This window comes from Schistocerca gregaria, chromosome 4 (assembly GCF_023897955.1).
Source record: "Schistocerca gregaria isolate iqSchGreg1 chromosome 4, iqSchGreg1.2, whole genome shotgun sequence".
Classification (NCBI taxonomy): Eukaryota; Metazoa; Arthropoda; class Insecta; order Orthoptera; family Acrididae; genus Schistocerca; species Schistocerca gregaria.
This window is the reverse complement of record NC_064923.1, coordinates 290,765,024-290,788,501: the sequence shown is the minus strand read 5'-3', so window position 1 is coordinate 290,788,501 and position 23,478 is coordinate 290,765,024. Positions and strand designations below refer to the sequence as shown.

The 23,478-nt window shown below is 42.4% G+C and overlaps 1 protein-coding gene across 2 annotated transcripts in view; it reads left to right on the top strand.

Moving 5' to 3' along the window:
- The window catches only part of LOC126268048 (uncharacterized), a 220,277-nt gene that overhangs the window by 153,095 nt on the left and 43,704 nt on the right, over positions 1–23,478 (top strand). For both annotated transcript variants that reach the window (XM_049973475.1, XM_049973474.1), the window contains exons 9-11: positions 4,450–4,671; positions 14,227–14,424; positions 19,936–20,072. In XM_049973475.1, coding sequence (XP_049829432.1) covers positions 4,450–4,671; positions 14,227–14,424; positions 19,936–20,072 — 557 coding nt within the window. The remainder of the gene's footprint in view (positions 1–4,449; positions 4,672–14,226; positions 14,425–19,935; positions 20,073–23,478) is intronic.

Sequence of the window (23,478 nt, the reverse complement as noted above, 5' to 3'; positions counted from 1 at the left end):
AGTCGATAGGAAGCCCTCAGACGACATTTATGCAGTCCCAACAACTCCCCATGCGATGTCCATGATTTTAGAGGCTTGAAGAAAGACATTCGTGGCCGCGCATTTGTCTCAGACGAAGAGGAGCACGTCTGAGTGCGATCACGGTTCCGTAGGCAACCGCAAACGTTTTCCCTTGAGGTCAATGATCGTATTGTCTCACTGTGGGATAAAAGTATTAACAGTTACGCCAATTACTTTTAGAAAAAGAATACCAACAGCCGTAATTCTTCCTACAAATTTTTATTATTTAAGCAACCAGTTTCGACGTTTCTTCAGACCCGCCCCAGTGCGAAAAGCCGTTGGACACATCCAAACTTTGGCGCACGTAGAACAGGTACTATATGTTGAACTGGATACCGTGGACTTCTATTTATTCGACATGTACACACAAAACAACAGCTGTTGTCGTGCTTTTGCAGTGTGGTAGTCCACGGAAACTTGTCCAGTATGTGGTACCTGTTCTATGTACGCCAAAGTCTGGATGTCTCGATTCGTTTTTGGAATAGGAGCCAGAAGATGACACTAATGAAGTGGTGAAACTGGTTTCTTAAATAATAAAAAAGTTTAGGAACAGTTACGGTTGTTTTTATCCTTTTTCTACTAGTTATTAATTAGCCGCAGTCCCGTGTCCAAATCTATATCATGGAACTACAATGTTTTTTTTTTTCCTTATCTGTCTCGTTTTCATTTAACTGCCCCTTATAGTTATCTGAGAAATTCCTTTAAAAGAAAAATACAAATTCATTAAATATGTGGTCATACCCATAATGTCAGGTTATAACTGCATATTTTTATAAATATTAGAAGGTTGGACTTTTGAGAATGGCTGCAGCCCATGTATGCTATTCTTACAAGACATAATTTTACCACACACACACACACACACACACACACACACACACACACACACACACACACACTGGTCATACCGGACTCAGAGTCCATTACCGCAGCAACGTATTTTCGCCATCTGTTCCTGTCTTGGGCTATTTCCTTCCATTCACCTTCAATACCTAGGCTCCTCAAATCAGCCTTCACATTGTCCTCCCATCTACGCTTCGGTCTCCCCACAGGACGTTTTCCCTCTAAGTGCCCTACCAGTACTCTGCGCGCTGCCGTACCCTCATCCATTCGAGCTACGGGACCCACCCACCGCAGCCTACGTGATTTAATAATACTGATTATGTCAGGGCTTGAATAGAGTTCGTGAACCTCTTCATTATGCAGTTTTCGCCACTCTCCGCTAATGTCATCCCTTTTTGTTCCTCAAAATTTTGTTTTCTAATTCTCGAAACGGCTTTTCATTTTGCACAGTGAGAGACCAAGTCTCAGACCCATACAGCATAACTGGTAGAATAATAGTTTAGTATATTCTAATCTTTAAATTCCTAGACAATATCCGTGATGAAAGTAATCTATTCAGTGAGACGTAGCACGCATTTCCCGCCCGTAATCTCCACTTCAGTTCGAATTCAGTCTCATTTCTTGAAGTGATGTCCACGCCTAGATACTTAAATGTGTTCACTTTCTTAAACTGCATGTCTCCAACTCTTAACATTTCCTGATCTACTACTGTTGGCATTGTAGCAGTAACCAGGTATTTAGTTTTGTCTTCATTTATCCTTAGACCTACATCTTCACTAGCCTTGATTAACGCATTCCCATTTGCTGTTACAGATTCTTTCCTACCGCTAAAGATGTTTAGATCATTTGCATACCCTAATATCTTAATATTTCAATTAAACTCCACACCCTCTGAATTATCTGCTGCCATTCGTACAATATATTCTAGGACCAAATTTAAAAGTAGCATCTCCTTGCTCAAGTCCGTTCTTTATTACAAATTCTTCTGATTCCAGTTTCCTCACGCGTACTCTACCTTTTGTGTTTTTCAAACTCGCTTCTATAAGTCTAACATACTTCTTTGGTATTCCAAGTTCCAAAAGAATTCTGTACAAGTTTGACTGCAATACTGAATCATATGCTTTTGTAAAACCTTTGAAAAGATTATGAACTGGTTTATTGTATTCCCATTTCTTTACCAAAATTGACGCAGGGTGAATATTTGGTTAACAATTGATCTGTTCCTCCGAAAGCCAGCTTGGTAATTCCCCACAATTTCATCTGCATACGGTGTAAGCCTGCTTGGCAGAAAATTCGAGAAAATTTTGGAACATACTGTTAATAGCGATATCCCTCTATAATTACAACAATCCATTCTGTCGCCCTTCTTAAAAATTTTGATCAGAATCGACTCCTGCCACTCTTCAGGTATCATCTCTGAGTTCCATACTTTTGTTATCACTTTCTGAACTACTTCCACCAACTTCTGTCCCTCATTTTTAACTAATTCTGCAGTTATGCAATCTGACCCTGGTGCTTTATGGTTTTTCAAGTTCGATAATTACAGAGTAAATACACGATGAACCTGTCGAAATGTATGTTTTATGAAACTACATACAATATAGCAGATGAGCTAAATAGAAACCTAGTCCCAACAGGGAATCATATAGCGCTGTTAGAAGAAAGTGCTTCGAGACTGTTACCTGAAATGCTCCTCCATGATACAGACAAGAGAGAGATTGAGTTAATAATTATATCACTAAAGACCAAGAACTCTCATGGATATGACGGGGTATTTAGCAGAATACTGAAGTATTTTTTCTGTGTATATTAGCCCAGTACTTAGCCATATCTGTAACTTTTCCTTTAGGAGTGGTCGGTTTCCTGACCGATTAAAGTACCCGGTAGTGAAGCCACTTTATACAAAGGGAGACATTGATAATGTTGACAATTTTAGACTTATTTCTATGCCATCGGTGTTTGCTAAAGTTATCGAGAAGGTTGTATATACAAGGTTACTGGAGCATTTAAATTCACATAATTTGTTGTCAAATGTTCAGTTTGGTTTTAGAAATGGTTTAACAACTGAAAATGCTATATTCTCTTTTCTCTGTGAGGTTGCGAACGCTAGGTGTTTTTTTTTTATGTAATGAAGGCTTTTGACGGTGTTGACCACAAAATATTACTGCAGAAGTTGGACCATTATGGAGTAAGGGGCGTAACTTACAATTGGTTCGCCTCTTACTTTAAGAACAGAAAGCAGAAGGTAATTCTGCGCAATATTGAGAGTGGTAGTGATGTTCAGTCCCAATGGGGCACTGTTAAGTGGGGCGTTCCCCAAGGGTCGGTGCTGCATATAAATGATATGCCTTCTAGTATTACAGGTGATTCAAAAATATTTCTGTTTGCTGATGACACCAGCTTGATAGTGAAGGATCTTGTGTGTAATATTGAAACAGTATCAAATAACGTAGTTCATGAAATAAGTTCGTGGCTTGTGGAAAATAATTTGATGCTAAATCACAGTAAGACTCAGTTTTTACAGTTTCTAACTCACAATTCAACAAGAACCGATATTTTGATCAGACAGAATGGGCATATTATAAGCAAGACGGAACAGTTCAAGTTCCTAGGCGTTCGGATAGATAGTGAGCTGTTGTGGAAAGCCCATGTCCAGGATCTTGTTCAGAAACTAAATGCTGCTTTATTTACCATTAGAACAGTATCAGAAATAAGTGACACTTCAACACGAAAAGTAGTCTACTTCGCAAATTTTCATACGCTTATGTCGTATGGTATTATTTTTTGGGGTAATTCTTCTGATTCAAAAAGGGTATTTTTGGCTCAAAAACGTGCTGTTCGAGCCGTATGTGGTGTAAGTTCAAGAACCTCTTGTCGACCCCAATTCAAAAGTCTGGGAATTCTGGCATTGCCCTCAGAGTATATATTTTCTTTAATGTCGTTTGTTGTTAGCAATATTAGCCTATTCCCAAGAGTTAGCAGCTTTCACTCAGTTAATACTAGACAGAAATCCAATCTGCATGTGGAATGCACTTCCTTGACTCTTGTGCAGAAAGGAGTGCAGTGTTCTGCTGCATCCATTTTCAATAAGCTGCCACAAGAACTCAAAAATCTTAGCAGTAGCCCAAACTCTTTTAAGTCTGCACTTAAGAGTCTCTTCATGGCTCACTCCTTCTATTCTGTCGAGGAGCTGCTGGAAGAGCTAAAAAAATTAAGCAGATTTCAGTGTTACATTGTTGATTTTCTTTATTTAAACTTAGGACTTATCACCTTAATATGTTTTTTATATATATATCATTTTATCTGTTTCCAATATCGTGTTATAATGTCATGTATTGACTCGTTCCATGACCATGGAGACTTCTCCTTAATTTGGTCCCACGGAACAATAAATAAATAAATATCACGTATTGTGTTTCCAGTTACTCCTGAGGAAGCCTCTGTTGGGATCCTCGACTGCTCGTTCCTTATGCACGACAACCTCCAGGTCGTGGAACGCTTTTGTTCTCCTAAGTCGTGATTTCCATGCGCCGCTTGTGCCTACAGGTCCGCGAGAGCAGATGACGCAGGTGAGCGGCTACCTGGACGGCTCCGTGGTGTACGGCAACCAGGCGGACCTGGCCAACAGCCTGCGCTCGTTCGTCGGGGGCCGGATGAGGGTCTCCTTCAGCCCTGACGGCCGCGAGCTGCTGCCCATCTCCACGGACCCCAACGACGGCTGCAACAGGGAGGTGGCCAACTCCAAGGGACAGTACTGCTTCGCAGCCGGTGAGTCGCGTCCTCATGCACGGCGCTTGCAGGCCACGCAGCTTCCGCAAGAAGACAACCGAATTACGATAGGCGTTTTGCGCTGTTGATGGGGCTACGTGTTACATCTGAATCGATTTTGTTAGCCAGTGTCGGAGTGTCAGCTGTTGCAATTTATTCAGCACAATGAAATGAGGTGTTCAGCGCTCTATCTATGTATATTATGAATCAAAGCCCTCGGCCGCATTTTTCAGTCTGTAATTTCGGGAACAGCTATGGTGTTGTTCACACAGGTTTCACTAATATACAGAGCGAAGAAAAATGTGCGCTCTCGGATTTCATTACACAGTTAAAAATGGTTCAAATGGCTCTGAGCACTATGGGACTTAACATCTATGGTCATCAGTCCCCTAGAACTCAGAACTACTTAAACCTAACTAACCTAAGGACATCATACAACACCCAGCCACCACGAGGCAGAGAAAATCCCTGACCCCGCCGGGAATCGAACCCGGCAACCCGCATTACATACTGGCAATACAGAAATGGCTCTCACAAAATTTCGTCCTGCGCATATTTCCTGCAGTAAATGGACGTTAAGGACTGGTGATCTGGGAACACTGTAATCACATATACGGTAACTACCTCCGTCAGCGGACAGCACGAGTGCTGTGCAGACGGTGCAGTGGGTAGCATTTTGGGTTAGCATGCAGCAGGTCGAGGATTCGATTGTGGGTCTAGGCGTATTTATTTTTATTTGCCAGTTTCATTCCGCCGTATAGTACTGTGGTATAAAACGTTTCTTAAGCCACAAAAAAATGGCTCTGAGCACTATGGGACTTAACATCTGAGGTCATCAGTCCCCTAGAACTTAGAAATACTCAAACCTAACTAACCTAAGGACATCACACACATCCACGCCCGAGGCAGGATTCGAACCTGCGACCGTAGCGGTCACGAGGTTCCGGTCTGAAGCGCCTAGAACCGCTTGGCCATCGCGGCCGGCCTTAAGCCACATGTATTTGGCATTTTCATAGTACATGTTAGGAAATTATTTGCAAATCACACTGCTAGCCCGACTTGTGACGTAAGGCCATAACGAAGTGTAATGGACTTGAACGTGACAAGAATAATAGTTGGGGCTAATCGATAGGACTTTGGACGAGGATACACAAGAAACAGGTTTGGAAACTATGGTAGTAGAGGCAGTGGTGTAAAACAATTCGCGGCCACGATCTACAAAAGGCTGACCAGTGAAGATTATTGTAGTTCCATTGCTATGTTCATCGTATGTAAATGAAAATGTTTTGCAGAGGTCACACTGTAATTGCCGTGCTACGATTAACACATCATACTACATTTAGGAAGTGAAACCAAACATGCCTCGACCCAGAATCGAACCCTTGACCTCCTGCGTGCTAGCTGAAAACGCTTACCACTTCACCAACTGCACAGAACCATAGGTATAAGCTGACGCAGGTTGTTACAGTACATATGAGTACAATCTTGCCAGATTGCCAATCTACAAAGTCCATTTACCGTCGGAAATATGCGCAGGACGAAATTTTGTGAGACACATTTTCGTATTGCTAGTATATGAAGAATTGTGCTCTGAAGTCCGAGTGCGCGAATTTTTCTTCACCCTGTATGTAGACTGATTCACGACTAAGGTTTCTGTATATGATTTGTTACTGCTACGCCATACAAATTGTCCGGCCACAGATACTTAGTGCTACCTGCGCGAATCCAAGAAAGGCTGCTAGTTTTTAATAATCAGAATGTACGATTTCCGTACGTATGTCAGCAAATGTCTGCTTCATTCCGTCTGACTGTGTTCTTTGAAGATTATGAGTAAACTAAGGTTACCGGCATAGGAAACCACACCTTGGTTCTGCTAGACGTATGGTGAGGCTGCCACCATTTGACCTCATGACTTGACAGTAATTTTTGATGAAGGTTTACTTCCTCTAGCCTTTGGTAAGCCAATCTTACTATAAGGCAGCAGCTGTTTAATTTTTCCTCTGTGTTATATTTCCCTAGGAAGACTGACTTCACTATATCTACGTGCCCTTCCTGCCTCATGTCTAAGCCTTCCTAAAGGCCGTCTAATATGATTAACTGACGTGAAGCGGTCATTCATCTGTTATTCAAGCAATGTTGAGGATATTCAACCCAGTGGACAATCATGTGATTATTGCCACGAGTTGCTTCGGGACAGTATTATTCCATTTTCTAGTTCTGTAAACAAGGAAACCAAAGGAAACAATCCACCTTATACCGACAGACATATGAGGAATACAGACTTCCTGAATGATAACCTACCTTAAGAATGTGCTTCGGTGTCTTAAATAAGAGGACGGAAGTGTCTGAAGGTCATTTCTGGGCACACTTCAGCGATATCCTCCTTAAGAAGCAGCCACAAATATATTTTACCTAGTGACATGGGATTTTCATATGCTATTTCCGTTTAGATTGCAGCATAAGGGTAATTTTATGTTAGAATAGGCTACGAAACGAAGCTATAAAAGCGGAGCTTGGGATATATGCTATAAATGAGTACTGGGTTTCCACGTCTGTAGACGAACTGAGTATATGTCAGAATGCCACAAACGTCTAACTTAAATGTAGATAGTCAAGCAGAACTAGTCAAAGAAACCATGGTTACTGTTATAATTCGACTGTAGGCGTGATCGCATTGCAAGGTCCTGCGGTCTTCTAATGGGAAAACAGTCCGTACAGGGCTAGCCTGTCGCTCCGGCAGTGGCTGTACAAATTCGCACTACATCTTAAGATGGCACGACTTGTACGTAAGTGCAGCGTTGTTTTAATACAACTGCATCAATTGACACGACCCTATAGCAGAATGAATCTCACATCAAAAGTCATCTTGTAGAGTTTTAGCTGCCGTTACTGAAATTCGTTTACTCAGGTGGATAAAAATCAGTGAACTGTGTAAGACAAGGAACAACACGAGCCACCAATAGTGGTCAATGCGGATCTGCTGTAACCGGCCTAGATGATTTGTTCACTAGATTCTTGTAATACGAGCAGCCAATATTAGACCGTACTACGCGCGGTAGAGGTGTTGTTCGACGATAAATCAATATATCTAACAAAATGCGATGTACCTAGCGTACCAGTGTATCGTGATTGATTGCTAATTCACTAACGCTGTAGCCATTGAAACAAAGGGTGGCAGGCGTTCATAATGAATTGACAACACCAATGGTAGAAAATTGTTGAAGTATGTCTATTTGACGTTTGAACGCAGTGTTAGTGGTTGGCAAGGATATGTGTAACCAAAAATGCCACAGTACATCGCCGTGGTCTAGTCCCGACCCTCTTCCCTACACACTATCGATGGGACCCCTTGATGGTGGTTACACCACGATTCACCACCAGTCACTAGTGTCTGCAAAACATCTGGATCTTCGTTCTACATTTCAAGTAGTCACCTACACTTCAACTCTGCCTTCCTTACGGCTTGTGTCAAATCCCAAGGATCCCACTCTGCACACACCTTTCTTATTATTTCTCCCCTTTCTTCCACAACTTTAATCGACAGAGATGGCTAGAACATCTGCAGAGAATTCCAGATACGAGACTTCCAAAATAAGCCTTAAATTTGAGACCTTTAAATACAGGATCCGTAGGAAGACCCAGAAAAAGATAGGTAGATACTTAGTGGGCGGAACAGGCGTATGACCTAGACCATGATGGAAGAAGAGGAAAAATAAAGAGAAGAAGAGGAGAAAGAAGACGTTGTAGAATAAAAGATGTTTAAAAATCTCATTCATATCAATTAATCTGTCAGAAACTGTTTTTATCCACCTAGAGCACGTGTGCTGTGGAGAAGGTGCGAAACGGTAACGCCGGAACGACCAGGAAACTTCCTAACGAGTAAAGACATATTCCAAATCACAAATGTACAGTTAGCGGATATTCTGACATCAGCCATTGACTGTTTATAAGAGCCTTTGTAACTGAAAGCTAGAATGGATACAGCAGTTTACAAATTAGCTTGCTAATCAGGATACTGGGTTGTTACTAAGCAGTCTGATTTTGTGCATTCAGTTAATATTCTTGTATCTTTACATTTCAAAAGATGAAATGCGCTTCTCGACGATTCAACAAAGGAAATTATTAATAATGTTAAGTAGGCAACTGTTCCTTATGTTTTGCAGAATGATATGTGTTTTGGCACGAATCGATTTTAGCCTTCTACAAAAATTATCACGTGTAGAGTGTTTACAAAGAGTAACTATTGTATTACATTTTTGTGTCACAATAGAAATAATTACATTCAGCTAAAAACAAAAAATAAACTTCTTTATTTGGTTACTTTTACATTTAACAACATATAAAAGTATAGTTGAATGTAGAGATGTAATCTAACTAAATTTTTATTAAATAGAGGGGAGAAAAGGAAATAGTTTAGTCATTTAATAGTAAACTGGGATTCTGTGACATATGTTTACTGAGCCGGCCGCGGTGGTCTCGCGGTTCTAGGCGAGCAGTCCGGAACCGTGCGACTGCTACGGTCGCAGGTTCGAATCCTGCCTCGGGCATGGATGTGTGTGATGTCCTTAGGTTAGTTAGGTTTAAGTAGTTCTAAGTTCTAGGGGACTAATAACCACAGCAGTAGAGTCCCATAGTGCTCAGAGCTGATTTCAAGTGTTTCCAGTAGGATCATCCTTCTGATTTTCTTAGCAGTGTGTTAAGCTTCACAATGTTGTGAACACTCCACATGTCATCATTTGTCTATTTTTGTATCTTCTGTGTAAGTAGTATCCGCGTAATTTGCACGTCATTTTATCTGCGTTTGCGACATTCGATTGTCACCTGATGTTGGCCTAAGAAACCGAAAGTCGTTTCGTGACCAGAATAATATAATTTTGCATTACATTAGTCATTTGTTTTCTGTTTCTTATTGTTGTCATGTCCCGATCGAAAATTCAGTTAAAGAAATGAACAACTTAGAGGTCAGTCCATTACGACTTCCTTTCCTTCGTGCCACACAAAATCACGCCGTACACATCAACGAACATTTTAAAAATCAAATTGCAACATGATAATCCGATCACGACTCACAAGTTCTAGAACATTTGTATAGAGCCATAAACCGAGTTTGGAACCAGAAATCCAGCAGCTAGAAGCGCAGATCGCAAACGATGCTGGACAGTTTACATCGTGAATAGGAAGCGAAATTGGAAAATCGGTTCATTGAAAACCATGTTTTGAAACTAGTGTAGATTAAATGAGAGTACCGTGTACATAAGGCAGTGGGAGTGTCATGCTTTCTGTCTCTCACTCTCTCTCCCTCTTTCTCTCGACAGACAGACGTTCACGGAATACAATCACTCTCGATCGGCTGTATAATATTTTCTTTTCCTCTTTGATCAATGCAAATAGCAAGGTACAGTATCACTGAAAGTCACATCATATCGCAAAGCACTCGAGACAGAGAAAAGCGGTAGAATGACCCTATTGCCTGATGCATCACAGGGTACGATGCAATACTCGGCGGTACTGTTCGTCTCGCCTACCTATCACCTATCTTACCACCTGTAAAGCACTCTAACAGTTGACTAGCTACCAGAGTCCTGATAACATTGAGAACGTCTATACACACTCTCACGGTAAGTAACATCTTTTGGGTGAAGTTGCTGCAGCAGTTGATGTAATGGGCTGCAGTGAGCAGTAGATATTACAGCAGAACAATAACACAAGAATCCAATATTTTTTAAGATTAATTGTAGGTACTACGCGAAGAGGTAGAATGAGAAACGTGAACACACGACGGCACTTGTACTTCTGGAGTTTAGAGTGAATGATTACAGACCACTGGAACGAATTTTAGGTAAGCGCGGAAATGACGTCATTACGTAAGCGAATATTCCATTGTCATCCAGAACGAAGACATAGTGAACGGGACCTAAGCAAGCAAAAACTGAAACTGCAACGAACCATGAGCTCTGTTGCTTGACAGACGAAGAGATGCCAAACATAGCTTTTCAAACTCAGACATTAGAGAATAACAAAGGAGGTTGTTTATTCCCCGTGGGGGATAAAATTCGAGTTTATATCCTTCACACGGCTATTAGTCCAGTTAACTGCGGCTTCAAATATGTATCTACGTAAGAGTTGTATGTTTACATTATCGCTCTCGCTTGTCATCCTACTGTAAAATTTCGGCCGCATAGTCGCCGGTTTCGGATACGGGACTTGTATTACAGTGGGCGTTCCCAGCAGTTCAGTTTTCTTCACATATCCCCTTCCGCACAGAAGCGTGTGAACACGTCTGGTCCGAAGGACCAGTAGCGGATCACTTGCCGGTAGCAGGTCTCTCGTTACTAGAAGGTGTTCTCTGACAATCTCTTAATATCGCATCCACGTCTTTCTTGAAGATGGTGATTTTTTATTCTCTGTGAAGAGACGTATTTTTCTTTTTAAGACCTATATGATATTCCGGCAACAGTGACGTAATACCTCTCTTGAAGATGTTGAAACGTAGATCTCTTACATTAAATCATTTATAATATACTAGTATTTTTAGAAGACTATAATTTTCCCCACAGCGCTTCTAATTGAACGTACTTTGAGTTCTGTTGCAGACGTCTTGTCTGACGTATACATTGTGACTCATACTACAGCAGCACGTGTCAGCTTTAGCTTATCTCAGTGGTTTGGGTTCCAAATTGGTTCCTGAAGAAAAGTGAGTAAACTATTTTGTTACTGACAGGACTACATTCTGGTTATTACAGACTCTCAGCGAATGGGAAATAAATGTCAGTAAAATACTGACAGTGGCGACTGATGCAGGAACAAATATAGTTTAAGGAGCAGACATATCATTCGGAACCAAAAGTCACACACGTTCAGTTCGGTAGCCATAAGTCTACTGAAGAGACTGACAAACAACCTGAGCTGGTTACTGCAGTGAAAAGGACTTAAGATCGGTTCAAACGAAGTGTAGTAGTAAATTATGAGCTAAGAAAAGCATGAGACCTCAAACTAATTCTGGGATTACCCACTAGATGGAATTCAACGTTTTGTCTGAATGCAAGATTTTTGCTGTTGCTTGCAGTAACTAATAATATCTTTAACTGCGATGCTAGTACACGACACCGAGCGAGGTGGCGCAGTGGTTAGCACACTGGACTCGCATTCGGGAGGACGATGGTTCAATCCCGCGTCCGGCCATCCTGATGTAGGTTTTCCGTGATTTCCCTAAATCGCTTCAGGAAAATTCCGGGATGGTTCCTTATAAAGGGCACGGCCGATTTCCTTCCCCATCCTTCCCTAATCCGAGCTTGTGCTCCATCTCTAGTGACCTCGTTGTCGACAGGACGTTAAACAGTAATCTCCTCCTAGTGCACGACCCATCAACATCTGCAGATATTGCAAATGTGACGGATGTTGTGACGTTGTGCAGTAACGTTATGCCAATAATTAGTATGTTGAATCTCAAAATATCTGGCATGCAACCACATTGGAGCTAATCGAAGTAGTAACATCATAACGTAAATTAAACGCTTACTACCAAATGAAGATGTTACTATAATAGCTGGACCAACGTTGGCCGATCCCACAGTCATTTTAAAGATCAGGAACACAGAAAGACTAAATTTCATATATCGCGTTAACATTACAAAATAGGATACGAAAACAATCATTCCTGGTTTAGAACAGAAACTGAACTACCGTCACGGTCAGTTATTATGTGAAAGACTGCCTTCTAGACTGTAAACAAGGTCGGTTAGAAGTACGAGATCATGTCATTGGCTCTAACTATTCAAAGATACAAAAAACTGCATTTAGATATTTGAGCTGTATAGACTCATCGTCAGCTTCCGAAAAAGTGTTTTGAAAAGCAGGACGTAGTCAATGTAAAGAATACAACAGACTGAATGAGAAACGTTGTAAGGTAGCAAGATTTTGTCACCACACAAGCAATATTCTTTTAAATTTTTTGTTTACTTTCGATCACAGTTTACAATGCACTGTCGGATTATTAATCATTCCATTGACTGATACTAACACCATGTACTAATAATTTACAGGGTGTTTAAAAAATGACCGGTATATTTGAAACGGCAATACAAACTAAACGAGCAGCGATACAAATACACCGTTTGTTGCAATATGCTTGGGACAACAGTACATTTTCAGGCAGACAAACTTTCGAAATTACAGTAGTCGCTGGAGCGAGAACGTAGACGCATCGTGTCTAGGAGGGAGCGTGGTATGTTGTGGATAGGGCACATCCCTCAATGGATTGAACAAGGACACTTTCTTGTCTGGATCGATCGAAGACAGTTCCCTCCAGGGATCGACCTAGAGACTCCACTGACGAGAACCACAGTGGAGAATCTGGGACTTAAATTTTGCAAACAGTTGCTTTCGACATAGGCAACGTGTGAAGTTTTTCTGTGTTTGGAGCCTGTCCCCAATGTTATTCAATCTGTATGTTGAGCAAGCAGTAAAGGAAACAAAAGAAAAGTTCGGAGTAGGTATTAAAATCCATGGAGAAGAAATAAAAACTTTGAGGTTTCCCGATGACATTGTAATAGTGTCAGAGACAGCAAAGGACTTGGAAGGCTAGTTGAACGGAATTGACAGTGTCATAAAAGGAGGATATATGATGAACATCAACAAAAGAAAAACGAGGATAATTGAATTTGGTCGAATTAAATCGGGTGATGCTGATGGAATTAGATTAGGAAATGAGACGCTTAAAGTAGTAAAGGAGCTTTGCTATTTGGGGTGCAAAATAACTGTTGATGGTCGAAGAAGAGAGGATATAAAAGGTAGACTGGCAATGGCAAGGAAAGCGTTTCTGGAGAAGAGAAATTTTTTAACATCGAGTATAGATGTCAGTAGGTCGTTTCTGAAAGTATTTGTATGGAGTGTAGCCATGTATGGAAGTGAAACATGGACGATAAATAGTTTGGACAAGTAGAGAATAGAAGATTTCGAAATGTGGCGCTACAGAAAAATGCTGAAGATTAGATGGGTAGATCATGTAACTAATGAGGAGGTATTGAACAGGATTGGGGAGAAGAGGAGTTTGTGACACAACTTGACTAGAAGAAGGGATCGGTTGGTAGGACATGTTCTGAGGCATCAAGGGATTACCAATTTAGTATTGTAGGGCAGCGTGGTGGGTAAAAATCGTAGAGGGAGACCAAGAGATGAATACACTAAGGAGATTCAGAAGGATGTAGGCTGCAGTAGGTACTGGGAGATGAAGAAGCTTGCACAGGATAGAGTAGCATGGAGAGCTGCATCACACCAGTCTCAGGACTGAAGACAACAACAACCATAACTTTTCCTAAAGGGATTTTCCATACCGACTGTCTTGCAGACGCTCTCTTGTTGGGCCGCAGTGACACTTGCTGTAGACCGCATGCAATCCACGGTCCTCGGGCTGGACACTCCTGGGTTATACTCTGTTGTGTTGGAAATATGCTGTAGCTGTCATTTCCCTTGTTCTGTAAAACTGTTGTCTTATTTTCGCAGCACACGATGTTTTCTTGCCAACTCTACCATTCTGTTGTCTGTTCCCGTGCGCAGGAGACCCGCGGTCGAACGAGAACCTGCACCTGACTACCATGCACCTGGTGTGGGTGCGTCACCACAACGCGTTGGCGGCGCGCCTGCAGGAGCTGAACCCCACGTGGAGCGACGAGCGCCTCTACCAGGAGGCGCGCCGCATCATCGCCGCCCAGATGCAGCACATCACCTACAACGAGATGCTGCCGCTCATACTCGGTACGCCGGCCCGCGCATGCGCCCTCCGTTCACCATGTCTGCCAGGCTGGCGTGCCGCGGGAGAAACTGTAACACGATAATATTAAAAACTTAATTACCTTCAAAAATATGAAATTCGGCGGTTTCAAAATTTTTCTTCACATATAAAGAAACTGTTGTATTCTCCAACAGTTTATTGAATGTAACTTCTTCTAAAATACAATAGCTGGCTGTACAACAGATGTAGACGTCCGTCGATCTAGCCGGAGATGTGGTTCCTCTCGGTCGGCTGGTACTTCGATCGGCGGTGCAGTACAGCGGCTTCGGTGATATCTTCTCGGAGACTCTGCTATAGTGGTTGCCATTAGCAACGGACGAAGACTGGTCTGCCTTCGACGGCCAGGCCTATATAGTGAGCTGGAGCCAATAGAAGTCCGGCGTAGCAATCCGTGGCCGGATATGTCGCGGCGACCTCTGCAACGAAAGGTTCCTATTAATCGATTGGAATCTTCGTTGTGTTTGCCTGATGTCTTCGCCTATTTGGCTGTTGGTTTGTTTCCCTCATAGCGTGGCTGTTATGCGGTGTTGCCTGCCATTTAGGGGAACCCGATGGCAGACAGTACAGAAACTATAGATGAAACTCAAAAAATTGTGGATGTTCCACAGTGAACTTATATTGCTGACCAGTTTTCAGCTAATAGGGGCATCTTCAGATCATATCGCCGTTAGAGTGTTCACCATGCTGGTGGACAGCATGTTACACGTGGACAGTAAGGTGCAAACACAGAGTAAATATTACGGTAGATTGATAATTTTTTCTTATGGACAGTCTGACAGCAACCAAATAAAACAAAATTTTAGTGTCATGCGCGTTTCGCCTTTATTTTCTGTAAGGCATCATTAGTGGCCTGGAATATGCACATATGTTAGCTGTTTAATTTACATTTTTGTCACTGTGCCTATAGGTTATAAACAGTTCTGGTGGTTGGTATTTCCTATTAAGTAGTAATGTTTTGAACTGTACTTACAGGTTGCGTGGACAATTTCTTACACGTTACGCTCCTGTTGCATTTTTGGTGTTGTTCTTCTTCTTATGAATGCCAATTTGTAGTTTTTTTCCCGCATTCCACAGCACTATGAACTGAACACTTGTTTCAATGCAATGTTTTGGTTTCTGTTGCAGACTGTCATATGTTTTTGCCAAAGATTGAATGTTATTGCCAAACTTTCGAGTGTAAATACTGAAGTATCTGTGGTCTGTTCGTGTATGCATACTTCAATAATTACTCTCGAAAGTTTGGCAATAACATTCAATCTTTGGCAAAAACATTCGACAGTCGGCAACAGAAACCAAAACATTGCATTGAAACAAGCGTTCAGTTCATAGTGTTGTGTAATGTGGAAAAAAACCACCAATTAGCCTTCATAAGAAGTAGAACAACACGAAAAATGCAACAGGAGCGTAATATGTAAGAAATTGTCCACGCAACCTGTAAGTACAGTTCAAAACATCAGAACTGTTTATAACCTATAGGCACATTGACAAAAATGTAAATTAAATAGCTAACATAAGTGCATATTCCAGGCCACTGATTATGCCTTGCAGAAAATAAAGGCGAAACGCGCATGGCACTAAAATTGTGTTTTATTCAGTTGCTGTCAGACGGTCCATAAGTAAAAATTATCAATATACCGTAATATTACACGCAACTGAGGAAGACACGACTACAAAAGTTAACAGAGTAGCTATCTTCTTTGACAGTGTAATACACTGCCTGATAAGAAAAAGTGAAGTACCCAGAAATGTGAAGAACTCGGAAGCGAACGAGGAAACGTAAGGAGATATCACGAGCTGAGACGGTATGTTATGTTGGTACAGTGGCAACAAAATCGTGTCAAATTTACAAACAACTTGGTAGTATGGACCACTTATCTGTATGACATTCACCCCTTGAGGCCTGTATGCTTGTACTGATTCGGTTTATTCTCTGCTGACACAGGGTCCCTCATAACAGAAAGAAGCTTGATGATTATTACTTTAGGTCCGTCTAATTACAACTGAATAAAGGGAACTTTTCGTCCTATACGCGTTTCGCTTTTAGGCTTTGAAAGGCTTCATTATCGGCCTTAAACAAAAATATAATTGTCTTTATATTATTTCGTGTTACGTGTTAGACATTGTGGATTCAGGTTAGAATCAATTCTGGCACCTTCGGATTTTCTCTGATGGGATAGTAGTTTGAATTTGTACTTATAGATTCCATACATGCTCAGCATGTGTTCTTGTTCCGCTTTTAGGCCTCTTTTTCTGCGTACTGCAAATCAAAATTTAATTTGCACAGCGCTAGGAAATCAATACTCATTTACCACATGTTATGTTTCGATGTTGTTCCGAATTGTTGAATATTATAATTCCGAATTGTTAAATATTATAACCAACTTATGGAGTATGTGTGTGTTTAAGCGTGTGCGCGCTAATCTGCATTAATAGTTATTTATTTTAGTGTTGCTGGGTGTGTGTTTAAGTGTGTGCTCGCTAATTTCTGCATTAATAGTTATTTATTTTAGTGTTGCTGGGTGTGTGTTTAAGTGTGTGCGCGCTAATTTCTGCATTAATAGTTATTTATTTTAGTGTTGCTGGGTGTGTGTTTAAGTGTGTGCGCGCGCTAATTTCTGCATTAATAGTTATTTATTTTAGTGTTGCTGGGTGTGTGTAGACACTCCGTTTTCTTTTTGTATGTGTGCGTGTATGTGTGTACGTGTGCGTGAATGTTTTTGGTTTGGACACATCAGGTGTTAGAGGTACGGAACAAACGATGCTAAGTTGCAGAGCACTTAAAGCACCATCACCGTACCAATTTGGAACAAGACATAAGAATCATCAGGATAAACAATCACAACAAATGCTTTATCCCAATGCAAGAAAACTACCACCTGTATAAAGTCAGTGTGGGGAAGAAAACGGTGATAAACGACCAGACACGGTTCAATGCACAGTTTCTGCTAAACCTAATAAAAGAAATAATAGGCTAAAAACGAAATTTAGAAAAAGACATCTGTATACACACATATAAACATACTAAAATACTAAAAGAAACTGGTGTTCACACGCACACAAAATGCAAATAAAGAACCGGATGCATACACACACCTAACCATACTAACTCATACAAGGACAGATCACAAATATCACAAATACATTTTCGATAGTTGGGAATAACATTCAACACATGGCAAGAACATGCAAAACAAAACACGTAAATGAGTGTTCGTTTCCCAGTGCTGTGCAAATGAAATTTCGAATGCCTCTAAGAAGAAGAACACTTCTAAAATCAGAAAAAGAGTGGCATCTACGCAATTTGTGCATACAAATTTATTAACTATTATTACGTCATATAAAATCAGAAAGTGCCAGAACTGTTCATTCCGGCAGAAAGTTTCTGCTTCTCGTTAAGGTAGTGTTGGTCATATGTAAGGGTACAGTCCAGAGTCACTCCCAGATATTTCGGGGTCGGACACTGTTCAAGAGTAATTCCTTTCCAGATGACTGAAACTTACCGCCTGCTTATGCATATGTTCGATTTATTTACGTTCAGCGTCAACTGCCAGTCAGGCACCAACCATCGATCTTCCACAGGCCTCCCTGCATTTCACTACGGTCTAATGCCTCTGCAGTCTTGCTATAGACGACTGCTTCAAACAAAAATACTTCATGGAGCCTGCAACGTTAAGCACTACATCATTTATACATATTGTAAACACACGTCATTTAACAATGTCCTAATATGTGAAACAAAATACAGTAGTACAAGCACAATTACGTATTTATTTTGAACCACTGATGAAGTCCAAATAATGAAAGCGAAACATGTGAAGCACGAATTTTTTTTTATTCAATTGTAATTATCTGACCTTGAGTCATGATTATCAATATAATATTACGAGGGTCAGTCAAAAAGTAATGCCTCCTACTTTTTTTCTACGTTTAATTGTCAGGAAATTTAAATGCAATTACATAGGTTGAAAACCACAACATTGAGGATCATTTTGTCATTTTTCAATGTAATCTCCGCCCATCTCTACAGTTTTGGTCCATCTTTGAACAAGGGCATGTATCCCAGCACGGTAAAAATCACAGCTCTGCTTCCTAAGCCATTGACGCACGGATGTTTTGACGGCCTCCTCATCTTCAAAATGAATCCCACGATGAGCTTCTTTTAGTGGCCCGAACAGATGGAAGTCTGATGGTGCCAGGTCAGGGCTGTATGGGGGATGAGGCAAAACCTCCCATCCAATTTTGACAATCTCGTCAGAGGTGTGACGACTGGTGTGCGGTCTTGCATTGTCATGCAAAAGAAGAACATCTGCCATAGATTTTGTTGGGCGAACTCGCTGAAGACGTGTTTTAAGTTTTTTGAGGTTTGTGACGTATTGAACAGAATTTATTGTGCATCCCTGCTCCAAAAAATCTACCAGAATCACACTCTCTGTATCCCAGAAAACTGTTGCCATAACTTTCCCTGCCGATCGCACAGTTTTGAATTTTTTCTTCCTCGGCGAGCTTGTGTGACGCCACTCCATTGACTGCCTCTTTGATTCGGGTTCAAAAAAATGCACCCATGTTTCGTCCCCGGTCACAATTTTTTTCAGAAACTCATCTCCCTCCAAACGGAAGCGCTGCAAGTGTTGGGAGGTTATTGTTTTCCTTGCCTCTTTATTCTGATCGGTTAACATTCTTGGAACCCACCGTGCACAAACTTTTGAGTACCCCAATTGTTTAATAATCGTGATCACACTGCCTTTACTAAGAGAAATAATGCGACACACTTCATCTGCAGTCACCCGACGGTCACCACGAATGATGTCATCAACTTGCTGAATGTTGTGTGGAGTCACTGCACTCACCGGCCTGCCGCTCCGCTTTTCGTCAGTCAACTGTGTTTGCCCTTCAGCTTCCTTACAACGACGAACCCATCGTCTAACAGTGCTGACATCCACTGTCACAACACCATACACCTTCTTCAGTCTTTCATGAATGCGTATGGGCGTTTCACCTTCTGCATTCAAGAATTCAATCACACAACGCTGTCTCAAACGAACATCGATGTCGGCCATCTTACAAACTTCTTCTGTGCTGCCACCTGTTGACACAGAAAGTTACTACTGCAGTGGATTGCAGAAGAAGGTTTGAGGAATGGCGCCAAATTCAAATTTTTCACTTAACTTAATTTTTTTAAGTAGAAAAAAAATGGGAGGCATTACTTTTTGACCGACCCTCGTACACGCAGCTGAGTGATAGGACAACAAATGTTAAAGAGGAACTCGTTGATGCTGGTGTGCAACACCAAAACTTGTTTGGAAGCTAATGTACAAGAATTACACGAATATCGTTTTTTTTTAATTTGCATAAGATCGCTAATCCTGACTCTTCGTCAGTCGCCGTGTTGTTAAATTCATCAACAGATGTCGGGAGAACAGTTTTACGTAAGTGCTGAGCCTGGTGCGTTTTACACAGCTCGCGTCTGTTTGCAGGGGACGTGATTACTGACCGGCTGAGCCTGCGCCCGCAGGCAGCCGGCTACTACGCCAAGTACGACGCAACCGTCGACGCGACCATCGCCAACAGCTTCGCGGCAGCCGCCTTCCGGTTCGCACACACCCTCATCCCGGTAAGTGGTCCTCGCCGAACTTACCTCTGTTCGCTTATAAGGGGCGACGAGCGATTTCTTCATACAAACATTCATTTACATATTTTCGTGCTAAAAGAGTCAGAACAACCAGAGAATAAAAGTACCTCTATTGTATCCCGTATAATGTACGTTAGAACACCAGGTAAACAACGGTATGGAACTTCCTGGAAAATTAAAAATGTGTGCCGGACCGGAACTAGAACCCAGGACCTGTCATTCGCAGGGAAGTACACTGCAAACGGAGCTACCCGAGGTTCTGAGTTCGATCCACGAGCACGACTCACATCTCGTCCTCACAGTTTTACTTCCGTCAGCGCCTGATCTGCTACCTTCGAGACTTTACAGAAGTTCTGCTGCAGCACTACCACCCCTGCAAGAAAGGATATTCTTGAGACATGGCTTAGCCACAGCTTGGAGAATTGTTTCAGAATGGGTCTTTCGCTCTGCAGCGGAATGTGAGCTGATATGAGACTTCCTGGCAGATGGAAACTGTGTTCCGGACCGGGACTCGAACCCGCGACCTTTGCATTTTGCGGTAAAGTGCTCTAGAAGCTGCCCGAGGTCGTGGGTTGGACTTCCAGTCCCACACACAGTTTCATAGAGCTCACACTCCTCTGCAGAGTGAAAGATTCATTCTAGACATCACAATACAATCGTGTAATAACGCTTCTAGCCTTTTTTCCGATGAACTTTTGATTTCCTATATTAGCTATAGAAAGAAGACTAGAATGATCGTTATCGTGCACCTGTCATTTGTTTCTGTGGCTGGGCGCATTTGCGGACTCAGCAATACAACTTAGTCTAAGGAAATCGTTACCTTGTGCCAAGTCCGTCAATGTAAATTTAATTCTACGTGTTGTCTTCCTGAGGCGAAGATGCTCAAAAAATTTCAAAACAACAATCACCCTGACAGTTTTACCACTCTAAGCATTGTTAAACTGAAGGGCGAATTTGAATCGTGTTGCGTCCCCCTGCCCTCAACCACCACCGCCGCATCCTTTGCTCTGTGAAGCTAGCTGGTTGTTAACGTCTTACGCTGAGGGAGCAATTATTTCGTACTTCGTACTTTATTGAGAACCATAAAAAATATTTCGCCCGCCATTTAACAAAGGGGAACTGCAAACAGTGATGATGAGAAAGGTCTAGCATGCTTATCACTGTTATACAGCAATGAAGCGGAAACTGTTCGTGCTCAGTCACAAGCACCACTACGAGCACAAGTATGGCACAGCTGCAAGACGATAAACCGGCTGTAGGAGCGGACCCAAGACGGATCTATCCCAACTTGGAGTTCGCGATGCAGCTATCGCGTCTGGAGCAACCAGCGATCCTCACTACAGCTTTGAGGCACGTCGTACGCGTAGGTCATGAACATGGCAGAATGGTCACCTTCACGGCGATGGAGGCTGTAGATAGAATACAGCTGAAGTCAGTGAATCTTCCCACTGATTTCGGAGCCCTGCGTGACCTGGTGAAGAAAGTATTTGAGAGAAGAGGTGAAGAATTCAAGCTGGACGAAATTTATGCACAGGCTGTCCTAGCTAATGGTAGAGTAGCATTCGACTTTAACAAATCATGGCCTGAATGTTACTTTCACACTTATTTTCCTTAATGACAACCCTAAATTCAATCACGGTAGGGCAGCTAAACACTCATAATAGTCGGTTGGTCATGCAGGAACTCCGAAAAGTAGTGGAGGAGAGGAGACTAGATGTACTCTGTCTACAGGAGCCATACTACTGGGCCGGGCAAATATCATTCATGTCGAAAACATGGCAAACCATCTTTACAGGAGAGGAGCCAAGGGCGTTAATAGTAATAACAAATAAGGCCCTCAGAGCCACAAAAATAGCGCAACTCTCTGATTGCCACTGTAACGTCATCGAGTTGCAGTCACCCGCTGGGATATTATATATTGTCAATATGTACTTTCAGTACGGGGGAAATTTCGAACATTTCATAGAACATCTCTCCAGGGTAATGATGGCGTTACGTGGGCGTAAGGTAATAATCACAGCAGACATGAACGCGAAATCCCCCCTATGGCACAGCGGCACTAGGGACGAAAATGGTGAAAGGGCAGAGGAAGCAATAATGGCGTCACAGCTGGTGGTAGTAAATAAAGCAGGGAACCCCCCCACCTATGCAGGAGGAGGGGGACAAGGCACCAACATCGATGTGACGTTAGCGTCACCGAATGCTATAAACCTTATCCACAGCTGGAATGTGATAGAGCACGCTACCACAAGCGATCACAACCTGATTACTTTTTGCATAGGAGATGAAGAGTGCCGCTGGGACCTGGGGTGGGAGATTCAATATAACTATCACAAGACAAATTGGGAATGCCTGGCTCAGGAGTGTGACGTTCCTCCGTTGCCTGAGGGTGGCCTGGATGTCGACAGGTACGCCGAAGAACTGGTAGGCTCCATCGTTAGGGCGGTAAAGGTCGCCGTGCCAACCAGGAGGAGGGCCGTGGCGGCCTCACCATCACCATGGACTGCCGAACTGGAAGGTATGCGTCGGTCTGTTAGACGGGCGAGGAGGTACTACCAGCGAAGTGCCGTCTGGCAAGAGAAGCAATACTGGCTGCAGCGCTACAGAGATGAGAAAGAAAATTTTCAAAGGGAATTAAAGGAAGTAAGAACAAGGAGTTGGGAGAAGTATGTGCTAAATCAGCTCGATACCGATCCCTGGGGAATACCCTACAAACTCGTAAGGGAAAAGGTTAAATCCCCCGCGGTTCTCTCGACCATCCGAGATGGAGACCGAGTGACAGAGTCGTGGAAGGAAACTGCTGAAGTTCTCCTGCGCACTCTGCTACCGGACGATGATGAACATGATGATGATGACTCTCAAAGGCAAATCCGCAGGGAGGATTCTCTAGAATATACCAATAATACTAGAGTGTACCCTTTCTCTGAAGCAGAAGTCGCAGCACATATCAAATCATTAAAGAAGGGGAAGGCGCCAGGACCGGACGGCATTGTAGCAGAGGTGGTACAGTTCCTCGCCCCACAGCTGGTGGCTCCTCTAACGCGGCTCTTCAATGAGTGTCTCACAGCTGGGAAATTTCCGAGAGTATGGAAGACTGCAAATGTAGTAATCATACAAAAAGGAAAGGACAAGGACCCTATGGATCCCAAATCCTATAGACCTATATGCCTGTTAGACACCATGGGGAAGCTGCTGGAGAGGCTGCTGGCGGACAGACTGACCGCACATAGGATGCTGCGTGGAATGAGTGACAGGCAGTTCGGCTTTAGGCCGGGGCGATCAGCGTCTGACGCAATCGCCCTGGCGGCTGAGGTCTGTGGCTCATCCACGCACAAGTATGTCGTAGGCATCATGGTGGACATCAGTGGCGCCTTTGACAACCTCTGGT